The sequence below is a fragment of the Drosophila eugracilis genome, unplaced genomic scaffold (genome assembly GCF_018153835.1).
Source record: "Drosophila eugracilis isolate 14026-0451.02 unplaced genomic scaffold, ASM1815383v1 contig_1197, whole genome shotgun sequence".
Taxonomy (NCBI): domain Eukaryota; kingdom Metazoa; phylum Arthropoda; class Insecta; order Diptera; family Drosophilidae; genus Drosophila; species Drosophila eugracilis.
Genome location: NW_024571981.1, coordinates 1,991,424 through 2,012,043, shown reverse-complemented (window position 1 = coordinate 2,012,043; position 20,620 = coordinate 1,991,424). Strand labels below are relative to the sequence as shown.

The 20,620-nt window shown below is 37.2% G+C and overlaps 2 protein-coding genes across 2 annotated transcripts; one reads left to right on the top strand and one right to left on the bottom strand.

The window, feature by feature from the left end:
• Positions 1–3,523: 3,523 nt before the first annotated feature.
• LOC108118424 (ecdysone-induced protein 74EF-like) lies at positions 3,524–19,731 on the bottom strand. Its single transcript, XM_017231105.2, has 2 exons — positions 19,281–19,731; positions 3,524–5,714 (listed from the first exon to the last, which is right to left on the bottom strand). Exon 2 carries the CDS (start codon positions 5,454–5,456, stop codon positions 3,540–3,542), a length of 1,917 nt encoding a protein of 638 aa, XP_017086594.2. The 5' UTR covers positions 5,457–5,714; positions 19,281–19,731; the 3' UTR covers positions 3,524–3,539.
• Positions 14,863–15,621, top strand: LOC108118428. Its single transcript, XM_017231111.2, has 2 exons — positions 14,863–15,154; positions 15,209–15,621. The coding sequence occupies exons 1-2, from the start codon at positions 14,971–14,973 to the stop codon at positions 15,499–15,501; spliced, it is 477 nt and encodes a 158-aa protein (XP_017086600.2). The 5' UTR covers positions 14,863–14,970; the 3' UTR covers positions 15,502–15,621.
• Positions 19,732–20,620: the final 889 nt, after the last annotated feature.

Here is a 20,620-nt window from a genome sequence, read left to right as displayed (position 1 = left end):
ATCTCGGCTTCGCGAAAGCTCCTATCTCCCAAACAATGAAATCAACAAGAATATTGTTAAATTTTTCCATTTAGTAAATCAAATTTAATAACAACAATTATATTTATTAAGAATCCGCACAAGACTTATTTTTTTAATATCCAATCAGAGACATCCAGACCGAATATATCTAATAAAAGCTCATCTAAAATTGGCCCGTATTGCGATACTGTCTTCTCAATCAGATCATCTAGGGATGATGTTCCATTAAACGTACTTCCATCAACGTCCTTTGCTGGATACCCATAGGTCGTTCCAATTATTATTGCGCAAAACCAAAACTATTACTAGTTTTAACATTTTAATGATTTCTCAAGCTTCTTAAATATATAACTGATATTTTCTGCCTTTGGCAAAGTTGTTTTTATATGATATTTTATGCGTTGATAATCATTATTTTCTATTGCAAAGCTTGCACATATTCGTTATAATTAGACTGAGGATAATCATTTCTGTCTAAATATTGCTTCATTTGAAAATAGTCAGAAACTATTTCCTTTTAATTTGAGAAAGAAACATTTAATCAAATCCATTGCAAATGTTAAGTTTTATAAATAAAAATATTTCTTTACTATAATCTATACTGAGAATTTGTTTAAATCAAAGTCTGGTTTCTTTTCGGTTAAATATATATTACATATGTATATATATTACCACATACTCACATAACGGAGACACCGCATGACTAATGCGAATAATACATAAGTGCTGGTAATGCACAAGAACATGCAGCTCGGTTTGAAAATGCGAGCGGGAATATTTCTGAGGCAAAAATTTTGGAGTTGTGGGCATGAAACTGGTAAGGGAACCGAGAGCATTGTCGCAATATGACGCATACGCGTATATTTTATGGCCAACAGATATGGTAAAAAGCTGAAGGGAAGGGGCGGGGCAGATAACTATGACTTCATTATGAGCTCATGCCCGTAAAGTGCAACAAAACCGAACCAAACAAAACCAAAAACCAAATGGCAGTCAACCCAGTGGAGGCCCAGCAACTGCCAGCATAAGCCAAACATTAATAATAAACAACTTACAAGCCATAAACCAATGGGATGCCGACTACCAACTACCAACTACCAACAAACAGCGGCAGCGGCAACGAGCCTCAAATAAATTACACCACGAAAAATAAACAAATTCAACGAAGTCAGTGCAAAAAAAAACCCACAGCAAATGACATTAAAAAGCGTTGGAAGGGGTTGAAAACGCATTTCCAGCTAAAAAATAAAAGAAGAACAAAAAAACAAACGCATAGTGAGTGCTAAAATTATGACAACAAGCAAAGAGAGAGCAAAACGGAAAAAGAAATCCGCTCAACTGGCAGCCAAAAGGCAATGGAGATGGTAAAAATTGACACTGGACATGGGGACATCGAAATGGACATGGAAGCAGGCGAGGTTGAGTTTGAGGATGTGCATCGTCCACATCCCAGGGATATGGACATTGGCGACAGTCGACTGACGGAGAAAAAAGGGAGGACAGTCGGCAAGAATGATGCATGCCACATGCTACGCACTTTACTCTCACCAAAAGAGCCAACAAGCCAAGAGATATTCGAATTCCAGGAAATTAAATCACTCGGTTTTCGGTCTATACAAATTGCCTTTTTATGGGTTTCTGGTACAGTGCAACTTGTATAAGTAAAATTTGCTAGGAATTTTCTATGTCAATACTTCTTCAACTTTTCCAGACTTAGAGTTAAAAAAAAGAGTTGAGTTAAAAAAGATTTAAAAAATAATTTTTTAACTAATTTTAGAAAAGGATTCTGAGAACACCCTCGAAGAGAAATCACCCAAATACAGTGAGTGGCAAATAAAAGTCATCACCGAAAAAAGGGAACACATAGAGCGGAAGAGAACTCAAAAGATGGAGAAGGAAAAAGATGGCTAAACGGGGATAAAAAATGTTTTTGGCAAAAAGCCTGGCTTGGAAGACAAAAAAAATATAGTTAAAAACTGAAAAACTCGTACGTGTAAGTGAAAATTTAGAAAAAAGCGGCGCAGCAACAATGGGAAACGGGCACCATTGTCTCTGTGCAACAGAAAGAGAGCCCAAGCCAAAGGGAAATGGAGACAGAGATGAGGGATTGTATGGAGAATAAGGCAACAAAGTTGCATGGGGCTGAGCATAACGAAAAATCGAGGAGTCCATAAGACCACAGCGTGTGGCGGACCAGTGGAACCCAAATAAAAAAAAGAAGGAAAATATACATACACAATGAGCGGAGCTAAGAGGAGAACACTTCCCCGACAAACTTGGCAGTGGAACAAAAAAAAAAAAAAAAAGAAAAAAATATAGGGAGAATCTGGTGACACAGTGTCATCTGCATACACACAGCTGGATATGGTCAAGTTGGCGCACAAAATTGCCTGGGAGTGTCGCCAACTGTGATGACTTCAATATGCACTATCCTCCAATCCCGACGAGCCTCGGGCAGCGGCAAATGCAAATTGAAACACAGTTGAAAATGGTAAAAATGAATCGGATTAGATGTAGCCGGATAAAGTCAACAGAAGCTGCAGCCCATCACTGGAGGCCAATTGCCAGGTGTCGAACCAAACGGATGCCGTTGATAGTCGGCAATGAAAAAACAAAAAAGGACAAATGGGGCAGGATTTCTGGTGTGGATTGTGAATTGATAGGTAAAGGAAGAGAAAACGTTTGTATTGGAGATATTGAGAAGTGCGATTATTCTCTGCATAAAATGCACAAAAAGGATAGCTTTTCCATTTCCAGCTAATGTGTCCAACCAGTTATATAAATCCTCTTGGACACTTAGTTAATTCCAAAACGCTCAGTCTATGTGCGGTTAACGCAATTACCACTCAATTTGCCTTCACCTTTGGCTCCTACTGTTGTTTAATCTTTGGCCGTCGATGGTTCAACACTGTCCTAACTGCCTATGTCAACTTATGACGGGCCCAGAACTACTTATTGCATGGCCAAACAAACAGATTATTTGGCAAATAAGCCAGGCAAACAACAAGCCAAGAACTTGCCCAATGCTTTTGCTACCTCAGACGGGCCTAAAAAGCAAACAATCTGCACAAAGGGAACGACCAACGGTTTCGAAATTAATTTTAACCCAGTACGGCATACACACTAAAGGGCCTAGTTAGCTGGTTGTCCCGTCTCAGTTAGCTTTGCTTAACTGATTAAGTCCCTGGTCGGTTACAGACGGCCAAAGGGAGGCTGCGAAGGGCTGCGTACCGGAAATAGAGTCTCGGTTTGCCAATGTAACTCTCATCCTACATGTTGCCACCATGAATCAAAGCGGAAAGTAATGGCCAAAGTTACAGGGAAGACACTTTAGATCGTCCAGACTCTATATATGGTCAGTGCACAGAGAAAAATGTTTTAACAAAAAGAATATTTTACTAACAGTTTTTAAAAAGAACATTTGATGACTGACTTATTTAATATTATATTATTATACTTATCAAAATTATTTAAAAAATAAAATTTGTATTTTCATAAAATTTTTAACAGTGCATAGCCTATTCTTTGGACAAACTATATGGTCCCAAATAGCCCTGGGCATCATGGACAGGAATAAAAACTGTACAACAAATGTCATAAAACGGCCACTCACCTCGATAAACTTTGCTACGCTTGCCAGCGGCCACGATTTGTTGCTGTTGTTGCTGCTGCTGTTGTTGCTGCTGTTGCTGTTGCTGTTGCTGCTGGACAGTTGCTGCGTCCAGTTGCAGCAGCAATCTAGGCGCTGCCGTTGCTGCTTGTACAATGTTTCCATTAACATTTGTCACAGCCGATGGCGTCAAATGTTGCTGATGCTGCCCATGTTGCTGATGGTGATGATGAAGCTGCTGTTGCTGTTGCTGTTGCTGTTGCTGTGCGTGATGCGGATGGGGATGATGGCCATGTGAATGCGAATGGGTGTGAGTGTGGATGTGCGGATGATGGGCAATGGCGCCATTTGGGGCTGCCACGGCCGGCGGTCCATGTGCCGGGCAATAGCTGCGATATTCGCCATTGATGTCAATGTAAATTGGCGCCTCCACAAGTGGCCAAGCGGCGCCAGTCAATGATGTTGCTGAGGCACCACCCGCTGCTGTTGCTGACGGAGTTGGTGCTGCCACAGTTCCTCCTACTGCTGCCACTGCTGCTGTTGCAGCAGCTGCTGCTGCTGCTGTTACTCCATTTGGCTGCAAGGCGATCAACTGCACGGGCAGCAGTTGGGCGCCATGAATATGCGGCAAGCCGCCATGTTGAGCACAATGATGCTGCTGCTGTTGCTGCTGCTGTTGTTGCTGTTGCTGTTGCTGGTGCTGCTTGGGTGACAACTGTTGCTGTTGTGGGTGTTGCTGCTGTTGCTGAAGCTGCTTCTGATGGTGCTGCTGTTGAACTTGCTGCTGATAATAAACCGTTGTCTGCTCGTAGGCGGTGTAGCCCAAAGACGTGGTTGTTGTTGTCGTTACTGAAGACATGTTGCCGCTGGTGAGCGACGACTGTTGCAGTTGCTTCGCTTTTAAGGCGGCAGGCTGAAAGGGTGGTGCCAAAGGAGTAAGATTCGATTTGTAAGCCTTTATCAATGCACTGCTGGTAGATGTTGCAGCTGTGCTATTGTGGTTGCTGCTGCTACTGCTACTGCTGGTTGCAGCTGCACTGGTTACTGCCTTTTGATTCGATTGCTGCCCATTTTGCACTTTTCGGCTGGGTTTTGAACATTCGTTGATAGCGCCACGACCATTTGTGGATATATCGCTATTGCGATTGTTATTATTGTTGTCCACCACTGATAATGTTGCCGGTGGTTCACGATTATGGCCTGACCTTTCGATTACCTGATAGCTTTCACCGATGAAAGTCACCAAATCATGACAGGCCTGCTGCAGTTCCGTTGAGGTTTCTGCCGTGCCAGCTGCAGCGACATCATTTTCGTCTTCATCATCGCTTTCGATAACATGTTCGATAATACGAAAGTTATCGTAGTCTATAATCCGGGCATAGCCAATACCCAAAGTTAAACCGGTGAGTCTGGCCACATCAACGATTTCTGCTTCATCATCTGAGTCAACTGCCACCTCGGCAACGTGTGGTTCACTCTCTTCAAACGGAACGTCTTCCAAGATCTCCTCATCCTCCTTTGATTGCTCATTAATTATCGAGGCTTTCACATCACTATCACTATCGTTATTGTTATCGTTTCGTATACCATGTGTTTCCACTTTCATTTCCACTTCCTCTTTAATAACACCTTCCATTTCCAAATCCTCTTCAACTATTTGACTCAATCTGGGTTTCAGGGGCTTTAGCTCCGATTCGTCATCGTCATAGCCATCGGTTTGAGTGCTATTATCGATAAATATCGTATCCGTTGTACCGTAATAGTCGCACTCATCGCAAGCCAAATCCAATTTGCTTTCATTAATCTCCAAGACAGCTGCTGCCATTTTCTTCTAATCTTTTCGTTTCAATTGAGATTTTCTTTAGTTATTTGATTAGTAATAACAGATTATTTTTACATTAATCAGCGATTGCAATTTGAGATTCCGTTGTGACAACAGTTGCAACTTGTTACGATTGCCTTTAAGGATTATAGCTGAATGTGTCATATTGCTGCTAAAAAACGAAGTCACACGAACTGGGATAAAAGCATAAGGGCCAAGTTTTTCGGCCTCAATTATTTACACCTTTTGGATTGGCAATGCCTGAAACGAAACGAAAAACAGAAAGAAAATTGTTTAACTCAGGGAGTTTTTCACTTTCAATCAACGTTGCCCTCTCAAGTTCGAGACGAAAGTTTAACTTGTGCTGTTTTTTATGAGCCCCTGCCCCTTTGCGTCCCAGCAGATTGTTTATTGAAAGTCATAAAATATTTATTTTAATTAAAAGCAAATCATAAATGCAAGTAGGAAAGGAGAGCGATGACTGAAAATGTTTGCACAACTTGTGGAACGAAATTCCTTTAGAAAAGCATAGTTTTTTGGTAAAATTTAATAATTTAAAAATGGATTTTTATAATCACAGCTGGAAATACCAATGACATCTCCAGGGATTTAAACAAAAATTAGTTTATCTTTCATAAGCAACCTAAACTGAGTGGCAATCGAAACCATTTAATAAATATTTAATGCTAGTAAATAAATGCAGTTTAATCTTAAGCTGTTAATTTAAATGCATTTACTTTAAATTTATTTTGCCAAGCCGACATCTAATGAAACCAAAACACAACAAAATAAATGACAAAAAAAGATACAACGATAGCAATGGCAAAATCAGCTAAATCTGCACAAATGCAAATGAAAATCTATTCAACAACTTTTGCCACATGGCAGTACATATACACATACGGAGATTGGTCAATATGCAAAATGTATGTGTAAATTGCGTTTTGGTCAACAATTTCAATATTTTATGCGGCCGACCTGGCGTATGAGCAATGTGTGTCCTGCCAGCAGACACCAGAGAATGTTGTTTGAGCTCTTGCGGCCAGCCATATCACTGAATAATACATATAATATACCGGAAGTTATTTTCTATTCAATTTACACTACTTAAATATGTCAGAATATTTCCAGAATCTACGACGAACTAAGCCTTGGGCGTCAAGGGTTCAATGGTAAAATAATGAAAATTCTGATTGGATTTGTATGCAAATATTTTCTGCTTTGCAGGGAAATACTTTTATTTTTCTTCAACAGCTCATGCCATTTTTTATTTTTCTTATTGCTTTTCAATATTTAATAATAATTTGTGTACAAAGGCACTTAAGTAAGTGAGTTTAATAATATTTACAGAATTTAAGTTGTGACTAAAAATGTACATAACTAAATATTAAATCAAGTCAACCAAATTGAAATAAAATATTTCATAAATTGACTTGATCGACCAAATAAAATTTCCGCTGGATAATGTTTACCATTAAATGGTCAATAACTGGTAAAAACAATAAATTTTTAATGTGATTAAATAGCGCTCATTAAAACAAAACAAACAGGCAAATGCTAATTGGTTGAACTTGCTAAAATAATGGCAGTAGAGAAATTTAAAACATGTTTGTTTTGCAAATAAACAAATGAATTTTTGTTAGAATTAATTACAGAGAACTGAATTTATGCTTGCGTAAAAGCCAGCCTCAAATCAAATAGCCTAAACCGAAATAAAAACAATTGGATAAAAATTATCTAAAATATATTTGATAATATTTCAGTGCATTTAATTAAACGCGGATGGCGGAAAACCAGGGTAAACTGTTTACAAAACAGCCACAAAATATTTGTGAACTCATTTCCATTTCCGAACGCACGATTTCATAATTGAAATGCAGAAACATTTTCAAATAAGAAAAATAATCGGGCAATCCAAATATAATGAGTGGGTGGCATTATTTTGAAATAGAAACAAACCAAAAAAGGGTAAACCATAATTAACAAAACTATGCGTGACCATCAAATTATTGTACAGAATTTATTTAATAAGCATCTTTGACCGCATCAATCATAAAAGATAGTTAGGTGGGCGTGGCATTGCAAAACAAACACCCCAGTATTGTTAATAATGCCAAGCATCAGTGGGGAGGGGAAAGTTGGAGAACCCCTTTGCTCTCCTGCAAACTTGGAAAAATGCAATTAAGTTTGCAACGCCAAAGGAATGACGTGGAAAGGGTTTTCCGTGTGGGCTGAGATATATATATGTGCGTGTGTGTGTATGGGCATGTCCTTGTGTGCCTGTGTTTAAGTATGCGTGAGCGTAAGCCAACAAATTTAATTAGCGCTGCAAGATGGTAACAAAAAATAAATAAAGCAACAGAATAAGTAAAGATATTAAAGTCCCTTTAAGCCAGGCCAATAGGTGGTGGTGGGTAAAGGAGAAACTGTAAATACATATTATTAACCACTAAACATAATTTAATTTATGCCAAGAATTACACATAAAACACTTTGACAACTTTAAATAAATTGTTAAAATATTTCTCATACCCAATAAAATTAATAAAGTAAGACACCATTTATCTCGTATTTTCAGTTTTTTTTTATTATTGCCTTTTTTGTCTACCAATTATAGGTAATTAGGTATTCAAAAACACATTAATATGGAAAATTGCGTGGGAATTGTCGGTTCCACGGGTACTGATTAGGAAAGATCGTTGGACATGGACTTATAGTGCAACCTTCCACAGTTCCATAGATGCTTACAGCAATTATTGCGAATAAAAAAACCAATATGAGCTTTAGCATTTTTAATATTTTATATTTATTGCGCTACTGCCACGATCGTATTGAAGTTGTAACTAATTTAATTCATCTTAGCTGTGCAGTTTTTATAAGATGAAAGCTGCACACTAAATGCCTGATTACGCTAATCTTTTTACTGAGAAATATGATTGCATTTATAAATATAAATAATATATAATAAATATATTTCACATTGGCTTATCGATTCTTAGAAATAGAAAAGAACTTACAACTTTAAGTTCACCATCCGTATCAGGAACCAATCAAAGATCATTACCGAACACTATCAACTTCTTGGAAAGTTCAAACGCATTAACATGCCATGCTTAAGGCACTATCACTAACCTTAACTCTAATCTTAGATTAACCTTTGTTAATGACTACTTTAAGTTTTAGAAATTTTCCTTATAAGCTATCAAACTTTGGCAAATCTCTCTCTAAGTATTCGGTTCGTATTCTCTTACTTACAAAAATCTTATGCCTAATCTTAAACCCATAGCTGCAGACTTGCACTCAGAAATTTTCACTCACCATTGAGTGATTTCCTCAATGTACTCTCCGTGTTCCTAGAAAACTCTCTTACTCTCTGAGGACTACCCAATCTCACGACGCATGAGTGAGCGGGAACTATCGAAAAACCGAAACCAATTTTGCAGCAAACGCAACAAGTTTTATTTGATTTTTGTGACCACCGGCAAAACAAATTCGGAAAAAATGTTTCAAAGTCCTGGTACAATGTAAGGTTCAAAAATATCCAATATTATGCTTCTTAAAATAATTATAAAAAGAATCTTACGAATAAACAAAATATGATATGTTTGTAAAAATATATTTTTTTAATATTAATATTAACAATTTTAATATACCCGTGACTCGCCTGTAAAAAAGCAGCAATAAGCTCAAATACTAATAACCAGAAAACTATTTACGACTCCAATTTCCCTTTCATATTAAGAATTCGCTTGGATTACGAAACGGAAATAAAAGATGTTTGAATTTTGCGCTTAGCTGACCCTTTTGATGTTTCGCTTACTCTTTTTTGCCAGGCATTTCTTGGTCTTTTGGCATTTGGGTCCCACGCGGCGTATGATTAATATTTGTATTAATTTGTTTTATTGCTCATACGCACCGTGGTCCGGGCTTATCTAAGATGCGACCCAATGATAAATTCGCTGCACGCTCATCACACCCCATTCATATGACATGACGTTTGACTAATGACAGACCGCCCCTTCACATAACGACCTCCCTTCTCCCCCTTCTCGAAAACTTTAATGGCTTACCTTTAAGCTTAGCAAGAAACCGGGGGAAAAAGATAAAGTATAACAAGAAAAAAAGAAGCGAAAGCAAAAGAAAGGAGCAAAAATGTAGGCAAGACATAATAACATAGATAAAATGTTGACAACTTGCTAACAAATGAAATGCAAACATGTTGCAGCAGGTCCTTCAAGACGATGATGAGGGCTACGGGGAGGATGCTGAGAAAGGAGCCGCACAAAAGGGAAATTTATATGTAGTCCCACAACCGGCAGCCTAAGCCCCTCAACTGATAAGACCGCGATGTAGGGAATTCATAAGACGAATAGGAAATGCTCTCATTAAATCGGAGAGAAATATTTCATAATTTACACGACTTAGTTAGAAGCGGTTTAAAAGTAGGTCAAAAATGATTTAAGCTTACAAACAATTTAAAAATAAACAGTTTTAAAAATATATATATCGACCCATACTTCTATTTTTGTAATAACTCAAATAAGATTATTATTATATTATATTTTTTGGCTTAGAGTAGATATAAAAAAGGAAATTCTTACGAAATAAGCGAGCAGCACTTAGCCTACATTCTCCTGGCTGTGTGGGCGACACAAAAGGGAAATCCTGATAAAAAGTTTAAGTTCGGAAACTAAACGAACAACGAAATACACTTTAACAAAAGTATAAATGATCTTAGTTTGTGCACTAAAAAATGTGTCCTTAATAAATGAGAACTTTAAACCAAAACAGAAATGTGTTAAAATAAATTCGATTTCAAATATATATAAAAAAACAATTAAAATCCCTTTCTCGTTCTTAGTAAAATAATAAAATATTGTAAGTATCTACCAGAATTTTGTGCCTCTTATATTTCCATCTTGGCTAAATGGCTTTATAACCATAATCGAAATGCCCCGCAGAGGGTGACAACAAATGTAGAAATCGGCTTGCAGACAGGCAAACTGTGAAAGGAGCTTAAGGATTTAAGCCAAAATATGTAAAGGCAAAATGGAGGAAAGTCCGGAAAATTGTGGTGGCGAACAATCGGGAAAGCAGCGGCAGACCAAAGACGGTGTGAGTAATTAACACGCAAGTGCGTAAAAGTTGCCCGCATGAAAATGACGCAAACGCCTAGCGTCAGACGGGAAAATGTGAAAGGGGGAAAATTAAACAAAAGGCTTCAATTAATTGACTTAGACAAAAAATTTAAGAAAAAGAAAAATTGTGGCTGCTAGAAAACATTAAAACAAGAAAAAGTGCTGTTGCATACTTTTAGGCATCGTTTTGTAGATGGGCTCGCACTTAATGCTTGTTAAGCAAGAAATGTGGTTTAAACCCAATCATAATTTCTTAAGCATTGTATCTTTTTGATATTTAGACAGCTCCGTCCGGATCTGTATTTAATTCTTGTGAATCAACAAAATGCAAATCACATTTGGCAACAGCTGCACCGTCTGGTTTGCAATGGAGAAACAAGTCAATTAAAATTGACAATCTATGGGTATAACATTTCCAATTGGCCAAGAAAGCACGTCCCAGACATAAAACAAAATTACAAAGCCCACAAAAACGAGGATGCCGCACACACATGGACAATAAACAAAGTGCAATTAGTTGATATACGAGATATCACAGGGTGTATACATATGCATGTGTATATGGCACATAGGTGGAGCAGGTCAAAGTTTATTGCCTGTATTCTGGTAGCTGCAAAGTGCAACTCATATTTCACAAGGCCAAAAATGTCTCGCTGGATGCACATAAAACATTTTACTTGGAAAAACCCAAACTGACACTGATGCTGACACTTTCGCACAACTCATCTGTCTCTCCGCAGTCCCTTTGCCCCAACAGTGTGCATATAATTTGTCACTTGCATGGTCTTTATAAAACGAAAACATGGTCAGCAGACAGAACACTAAACACATAAAGAAATTAACTGAAATGTCAAACACAATTAGCCAAGGAAAATTAAATAAATCTTACCTGTTGTCGATCCATAAATAGTTAAAAAATTACATTTTCAATTTGGAAAACAACTTAGTAATAACATTTAAAGTCTTGTAATTATACCCGTTACTCGTAGAGTAAAAGGGTATACTAGATTCGTTGAAAAGTATGTAACAGATAGAAGGAAGCATTTGCGACCCTATAAAGTATATATATTCTTGATCAGGATCAATAGCGAAGTCGATTGAGCCATGTCCGTCTTTCCGTCCGTCCGTCCGTCCGTCCGTCCGTCCGTCCGTCCGTCCGTCCGTCCGTCCGTCCGTCCGTCCGTCCGTAGAACGCTGAGATCTCAGGAACTATAGCAGATACAAAGTTGAGATTAAGCATGAAGATTCTTGAGGTCCCGGAAAGCGCAAGTTTATTACAGCATCCTGACACGCCCACTCTAACGCCCACAAATCGCAAAAACTAAAATTGCTGAAATCTCAGGAACTATTGCAGTTAGAAAGTTGAAATTCAAAAATTATAATCTTTAATTGGCAGCGCATCTTATAGTGGTACTACTATCCGGCCACACCCACCCATACGCCCACAAGGCTCAAAAGACGGTTTTCGGATTTTCTAGAAAAGCTGATATCTCGGTAACTATAAAAGATAGAAAGTTCGGATTAAGCATGTAGGTTTCTATTATGCTCCCAATGCGAATTGTTTTTTTTCGATCAAGCCACGCCCACTCTAACGCCCACAAAATCTGAACAACCAAAAATGCAAAAATCTCAAAAACTATAAGAGCTACATAATTTTGTTTAGGATCACGTATTTAGGAGATGCCTTTGCAACTTTCCACGAAGTTGCATCCGGCCACGCCTACTCTGACGCCCACAAACCGCGGAAAACTGTGGCGTCTATAATATTATTATGAATGCCTTCGTTTGACCTTGTATAACTTATTTTTGTTAATATCTATCGATTTACCAAAGATTTTTCAAATCGGAACATTATTTCGCTATTTATGAAGAAATTAAGGTTATAAGGCCTCACATGGGAAGTGACGTCACTATAAGCATACTCAACATACTTCCTCTGAAAATAGGTGGCGCCTTGTGAATTTCCACTAGCAAAATAATATTTTAAAATTTTGTAAAACAGTAACGGGTATCTTATGGTCGCGGCACTCGACTATAGCGTTTCCTCTTGTTTTTGTATTGCCTTTAAATCTTGAATTATGATAAAAAAAATACTTTTGGATTCTACCCATTTCGTAATGGGCAAGTGCAATTTTTTTGAATTAATTAGCATACATTTTTATTCTGTTTTCTTATTACAAACAAATTTTAAGTAAATTCTTAGCATAATCCATTATTTCTTTGGGTGTAAGTAAACAATGAAGGTGAGTAAGGAGAAAGGGTAGCCGGACAGGTCATCCTTTCGAATAAAACACAGCAAGTATAACTGTCGGGATGCAGAAGCTGTCGTTTATCACACATATATATACACCTTTAGAGCTCACTGTGTGCATATAGGTTGACTCCGCATAAATGTCAACGAAGATGTGACGTTACACGTGAGTGTGCGTTTGCCAGTTTGATATAGAGGATTTCCGTTCAATTGAGCATATTTGATTAACAAATTATACTTAAACGAATTCGATGAATAAAGAGGAAATATTGATACGGAAGCGGATGTACACATTAACACATATAATATATTATGTTACAAACTGCATATGATATTTTGTAATGTAAAGTTTAGATGACACGAACCTTGCTTTAACCCCATTCAAAATGATACTTCTTAAATAAATTCTTCTGAACATTTATTCCAATGCCTTAAATTTAACTTTTCTCACTTGCCATAAATAATAAATAATAATAAATAATCCATTCTGTGCACGTTGACAAGTGTTAAAATAACATTTGTACTGCATTTTAAATGGCATAGCCAGAAAGGAATTTCCGTGTGTGTGAAATGCTTCATTTTGGAAATACTTCTTTTTTTTCTACTGTACAGAACGTTGAAACCAAACAATCAACAAACGAATTTCCTGGTAGTCCGGCATTTGCTTGCTTGTTTTTTGGGGCAGAAATGCTACATTTTGCCGAGGAAAACATCAAACATGTTAAATAAATGTTCGCTTTGGCCGGAGAGCTTGGTGTCCCTGATTTTTTGACGCTTCTATTTTTGGGTGCTGATCCCTAACGGAAATCAAATAGAATTTAACCCACCCACATCAACATTTTTGCATACACGTAGATACATCTCTTGCTCGAACATATACAGGCAAGCTAGGCTCTGAGGCGAAAAGCATAGCATACTTTAATGCGCTGCCCACAAGCATATTGTGTAAAAATTGTGCTTAAAAGAACTTTAAGAATGGTCAACTTTTACTAAGGTCCACACCACAGTTTTTATGTAAAAAAGGGCTTTTGAAAAAACGTTGAATATTCTTGCCGTTATATTCTTCTCAACTGGCTTTTTATTGGCGCCGAAACCAACGCTTCAATGGCTGCCATATGGCCATCTCTGACACTTTTTGATTAAATTACCGTTGGCTGTCAATAACAGAGATAAACAAGAGGGGTTGTATTTTTCCAACTGTCTTTTGCATCCTTGCATCCGGCCATAACATTTTGATCTTAAAAATAAATAAAATTATTTTAACTTCGTTTAAAGCTTTTCGTTCAGCTTTTCCATCACTTAATCTAGTGATGACGACGATGATGCATCAGCTTTGACATCTTGGCTTGTCAGTTGGCTTTGACAGCTGTTAAAGCTTTAATTGCCACTATAAACATGATTGATACCAAAGAACTTTGTCCTTGTTTGGCTTGTGTGAAAACATCTTTCTTTGTTTTCTTTGCATTTTTTTCGTTTTCGTTATTTTTTTTACTCAACCGAGTTTAATTAAACTTCCATATGGTATACATTCTGGGGGCGATTACCGAAGAGTTGTGTGGGCGGTCAGTGAATCTATATTTAGACCATGCTGATTAGGTACAACGGTAGTAGCAACAGCGAAAAACGTCAGCACAAAGTCATCCCAGATGTAAATATCAGAAGCCAATATTGGACAACACTGTGTGGCAAAGTTTGCTCAATTCTTTTTCCACTCCTGTTGTTATGGGTCGTGGATTATTGATAGATAGGGCCAACTCCCCTTATATTGGCCAACGCCTGTAAGGGTGATAGATAAACGTTTGACGTCGACCAATCGACGTAAATCTTCTTACCACCTAGTGGGCAATTTGAGCTTGACCAAGGATTTCGATTCCAGTTGGCTGAAAACAAAAGAAAGTCATCTTCTGGTACACCTTTCCCAGTTTTTAAGATTTAAAAAGGTTTTAGGTCCCAAAAAAAAACTTCGACATTTTTTATCCAAAGCAAGCGTGGAACTCTATTGTCACTAAAATCCTACACAAAGCTGTTCAGTTTAATTTAGTGTTTTGCACGTAGCTCCCAGTTTCTAGAATCATTTTTAGAGAACGCACACATTTATACAATAAAAAGTATAGAAAAAAAACAAAAAATGCCCAACTTCAACGGGGCTATTATAGTGCACGCACTTCAGTTGCTCAACTCGCCAGCGACACTGCGAGAAATCGTGGTAACCATAGCTAAGAACACAGAATTGCCGCAGGATGAGCTTAAGGTGCCCGTCAAGCAAACCCTTGAGATGGGACATCGTTTGGGATTTCTGCAGAAACTCGATGGTAAGATATTACAATATATCCATAGGTGAATCATAGAATTTTTACATTTAAAAGGTCGGTATTTCTTGGTGAATATGACCTTTGACACACTTATGCACGAGATGCGAGCCCTTGACAAGGAAGATATTCCAGAGAAGCCGAAGTCGGCTAAAGCCAAGAAGATTATAGCACAGAAAAGTCTATTAATGTCCGAAATGGAGAAAATAACTAGTACCAAGTCTATCAAGTCCTTGAAGCCGGAAAAACCAAAACCATCTGAAAAAATTAGAGTGCAGAACATAACCACTATATCGACCCACATAAAACCAACGCCATCTATGATGGCTAAATCAAAGCCTATCAAATAGCCAATGTTACAGAGTGTTAAATACCATATCTTTTGCCTCAGAATCTTGTAAATAATTTGATGAAAATTATCTGTTCTGTTGCACAAACCTTTGGTCATAAATGTTTATACAAAAATTCAAGTTCTTGTTTTTTATTTATACTAATATGTATTTGTTTTAGAATTTTTAAAAATAATTATATTACGAGTCGAGGATTAAATCACAAAGTTGCAATTGGGAATATACCATTATTTCGTGCGTCTCCTAATTCCCTTGGCCAATGAGAGGTTGCCTTTGAGAAATGATTGCTCATTTACGCAAGTTGACAAATGTCTCAATTAGCGGAGGACGCGAATCCTCAAATGCAAGGGAGTTCGTAGCAAATGTACTATATATTCGGGAAAGTGGGTGGCAATGAGAGACGCCCGACATTGTCGCGACGCTTTCTATTCAATTTGAAAACCAAATGAAGCGTCGCCTCCGCCAAGTGGCAATTTGCTCTGTGCATTGAATTGACCATATGGTTGGACACCCACCAAAGGCTCCCCACGCTATCTGCACTGGCATCCTTCGAGGGGTCGGTCCCTTTTTCCCGACGCACAGAGCCAGCATCCCTTGAATTCCCAAAAAAGCTTTAATACACTTAAAAAATTCATCTGAATATTATAATATTAAGTTTAAAAAAGTCTAGTAAAATAGCGACTTAAAAAATATATTTTGCAACTGTATCATAAAAATTACAAAATAAAAATAAAAAAAATTTTTTTTAGAAAATTATAAAGTTTCGTTTTTAGTCTACGTGTAATAGTTGCTTTTTATATGGTTTTTTCTAGCTGATATTCTTTGACCTTTGCGATGACGTAGGACCGGCGTCGGTTACCTCAAAGAGAGTGACAGAGAGCAAGCCATGTAAACAGAGAAAGAGAAAGGCGGAAAAAGACAGATAGAGAGAGAATGAGAGAGAAGTACCGTGAAAAGCCTGGTGAATAACCAGCATGGTGAGAAACGAATTCCACACGAACAGTGCAACAAATGTTTGGAAGACAACTTCGGGCCAACAAGGTAAATGTTAAGGCATACATGGTGGCTGACTGGGTGAACTCGTCAGTGGGTGGTTTTAGTGGGTGACCGGGTGTCAGGTTAGTTGGGTGGGCTTAGTGGGTGGTGGCTTTTGGGACCGTAACGCGTGGGCAGCGACAAAAGCGAGTGAAGTTATGTCTTGCCCTTTTTTTCGGCATACTGGCATACATAGCATAGCGAATTATTTGTGTGTGTCGATGTGCGAATGTACGAAATGTGTGCCTCAATGTATCTTTTTATTAGGGTCCGTCGATCTAAGCTTATTTATAACCTAAAATCAACAGTTTGAAGAAAATGAAAGCTACGGAAAAATATTTGTTTATATATATATATATATAGATATATATATTAAGGTTCGTTAATGATGTTTTTTAAAAAAAAAATTATTATTAACATTTGTTTTTGATCTAAAATTGTGTATACATTTTGGAAAGCCGGCTATACTCTGTTAAGAATTTTTACTCCTTTCTTTTCTTCAAGCCTTGAAAAACCAATGCACCATATTCATGCCTTAAATACTAGATATCAACTAAAAAGAGTAGAAGTATTTTTTTTTTTTAAGTTTTTAAAAAAAGTGAGCCACCCTAATAGAGCAATTTCCCTTATGGGAGACCTTGTTCGAGATGAGCACGTGGCCAGACAACAAAATGTCAAAGCAGCCTGCTTATTTTTTCGTCCGTATTTCGTTGTATCCCTAAATGTGTGTGCGATTTTTGGTTTAGCTTTTTGGCATATGTTCAGTCGCCTTGCTGGGAAACCAGTAAGAGAGGTGGTTGGTTTGCTGTTTGTTGTTGTTCCTCGGAAAAGCTGTTTCGCGTATTTCCCTTTTTTTACTCGGGGCTTTCTAGTTAAATATTTTGCAACACCGCATCGCATTTCCATGATTAGCAGATAAACATATGTTAAGTTGCAAAAACTGTGCAGTGTGGGGTGTAGAAGCTTAGAGAGTCGCTAGAAAGTGGGTGGTTTATATGTGTGGAGAACTGCGACATTGATTGAGCTTTCCAAAGGACTAAGTTAAGCACAAAAAATGTTTGTTTAGGATGCAACAGCTGTTGAGATAAGTCGAAAATATTGTGGCAACAGTAAAAATATAAAAAGTTATATAAATAAGAGAATAGTTATATTTTTATTTAATTTAATTTAGTAAAAATATTTATATATATATAAAAGAAAAAGGGATAGACAATGGTATCAAAACTTCACTATATATTTATAATTAATAAACGTCTTTTTATCTTTACCACCGCAACCATTGTCATTCCATTTGCTAAAAACGTTACGCCAACCCTTAATTCAATTAGCTTTAATGAACCAAATTATAATTGCAAATAAATTATCTCATTTGAGGCGCAGAAAATTTCGCACTATTGCCTTTTACTACCACTAAAAGTCTGAAAACGGCGTCAAGGCCAATTAGAAAACTTTGTCCAAACATCTCACTACCAAAAAGGGCGAAACTGAGACTTATCTTGTGGATCTGTAAGAGACCATTTCCCCCTATTCCCCTGCACCTTTTTTTCTAGGCTACGAACTACCATATGCCAAAGTAAAAAGCTTAGCAAAGTCAAACTCGATTAAAAATGCATAAATGCAATTAAAAGCAAATGGAAATCGAACGAAACTCGCAAAAGCTTCGAGCGAAAAACCCCCGAGGTGGAAAAGCAAAAGAGATTACACTTTAAAATTAATTATTACAAAGAGCTGATAAAATTTACTTTTATATTTCGAAAAAATTGTAATGAACTTCTCTGAAAAGTTTTTGGTTTATTTGAATTATGATGAACATTTTTCTTTACTACAGCATCCAAGTCATACTTTTCGTTCAGTGTACCGAAGTAAAAATTGTAAAAGATATAAAGAGCCAGACATACAGCATAGCGGCGGAGAGCAAGGGGCAGGCTAGGCCGTGGGCTGTGGGAGGTGGGACACTCAAAAGGCGCGACAAGTGTCGGTTGAGCTTTGTTTGGCGCAAAGAGAGCAGCGAAATGCGAAGAGCAAAAAGCGCGAAGCCAAAATCCAAAGACGACCATAGATAGCAAATTGCTAAGTTCATGCCGCAAAATTCAGGAATTAACCGATTTATATATTATAAAGTGTGCTCAAAGATATTTGTATTAAATTTAACAACAACTTTAAACTAACCAAGCTCATTGTGAGCAAGAGATCTCCAGCACAAAAATCTATTCCGAAACAGGTTACGCATAAACTTTGTAACAGTTAAAGAAGCCCTGACCATGCAGTTGCGTCAATAAGTGTGAAGGAGAAGGAGTAAGATGGGAAACAGCAGGGGAATACTGCAGAGAAAAAGAGAGTGCGAAAGAGTGAGAGGGCGCTAGAAGCACTGGTTGAGTTGGTTTTGCTGACTGCACTTGTTTTGCCATCATTGTTATTGTTGCTTGCAACGTTTTGCTGCCACTTGGCCGCAAAAGCAACAAAAACAAGCCCGCACTAATACACGTGCGCGGTATTGCCAATTCACCCACATATACACAGACAACAGTTAGCCGCCGCTCCGATGTGTATGTCTGTATGCTAACATATTGTAAGCATTTTTTCAAATTTCTCAATGAAGAAACCATCTCCAAAAACCGTTAAAATAACCCAAAAACTAACTTACCATATATGATTGAATAGCACATAATAAATATTTAAATTTATATCCCAAATAATGCAACATATGCTAACACACACACAACAATCTCATATTATCAACTTACTTTGCAAGTATTTTGCATTTGATTTCGGTTTTGCCTTTGTTTTATATTTATTTATTTATGGCTTTTCGGTTTTTTTTGCTGCACTCACTCACACAGAAAACACACACGTACGCGCAAAACGCAAAAGGCAGCCAACATTTTATTTTGTTTTGTTTTGATTTTCACTTCTTTGATTTTTTTTTTTTTCCCTTCAAAATGCGTAATAAGTATTTTATAACATATAACGATTTTTGCGAAATGAAAACGATCAACGCTCGATTACGACAATTTTTGCAGATGAAAAACCTGCGACGAAATAGTCATTTGAGTGGTGGTTGAGGGGGAAACAAAAAAACTAACAATTGTAATTGCCGAATTTGTTATTAAATGCTCGGCAGCTTTTCTGATTTTCCGATGCGAACGCGCGCGCTGCGAAAAACATATTCGAAGCAAGTCGGCGGAGCCCCTCTATATAGATTCTCTCTGGCGGTTGGAAACACTTCGCATTGAGTCGAGTGCAAAAGCGGCTGATACCGTCGTCAGTCTCTCTCTTACCTCACGCCCCCATAAGCTTTGCGCCTGCAGCACTCTTAAGCGCTCTCTTACAATGCTCTTTGTTTTGTAACTAACGGTAATTACATCGACAAAGTTAAGACATTAACCATTAAAAACATAAAGTCTTTACTTGATTTATTGGTACTTTACCAATAAAAAACTTTAAAATTGTTTTTTTTTTCAAAATAAAAGTGAAAATTAAAACTAAAATAATTAATTTACATAAAATTAAATTCAATTTCTCAAATTTAATTGTAACTGTTTTAAAAAGCGCAGTAAAATAAAAAAAAGGTTGAGTTGCAGCTATTTTTCTACTAAGTAAACATTTTTTTTGGTGTATAAGAGTAAAGTTTAGTTCTTCGGATATCCCTTCTTTATCTCATTCCACAAGTTTGACTCTTACATTTGCTGTGTGGGCGTTGAAGTTGTTGCCACCCACAAAAAGTCCTGAAATTGAGTTATTTTAGGGTTCGAGTCCACACTAAGTTAGGAATTTAAAATATTTAAATAAAAAGATCAGTTAATTTTGAGCGCGTACATGATGTGATATCATAATATCATTTGTATAGCATCTAAGAGAACAAATCATGTTAGCCTAAACATTAGCAGAAGGATAAATAAAAATAAAATTATATGAACAATAATTTGTAAAAAATTTTAATGTCAGACATAACCACTTTTAGTAAGGATATTTAAAATATCTAGTATAATTTAAAGAGGTTACCGACTGCGCTGTCTTAGCCTCTGCCTCTGCGTATGCTCAGAAAATTCAACGCGTGGGAAGCCGATAAAAACCGCAATGAGGG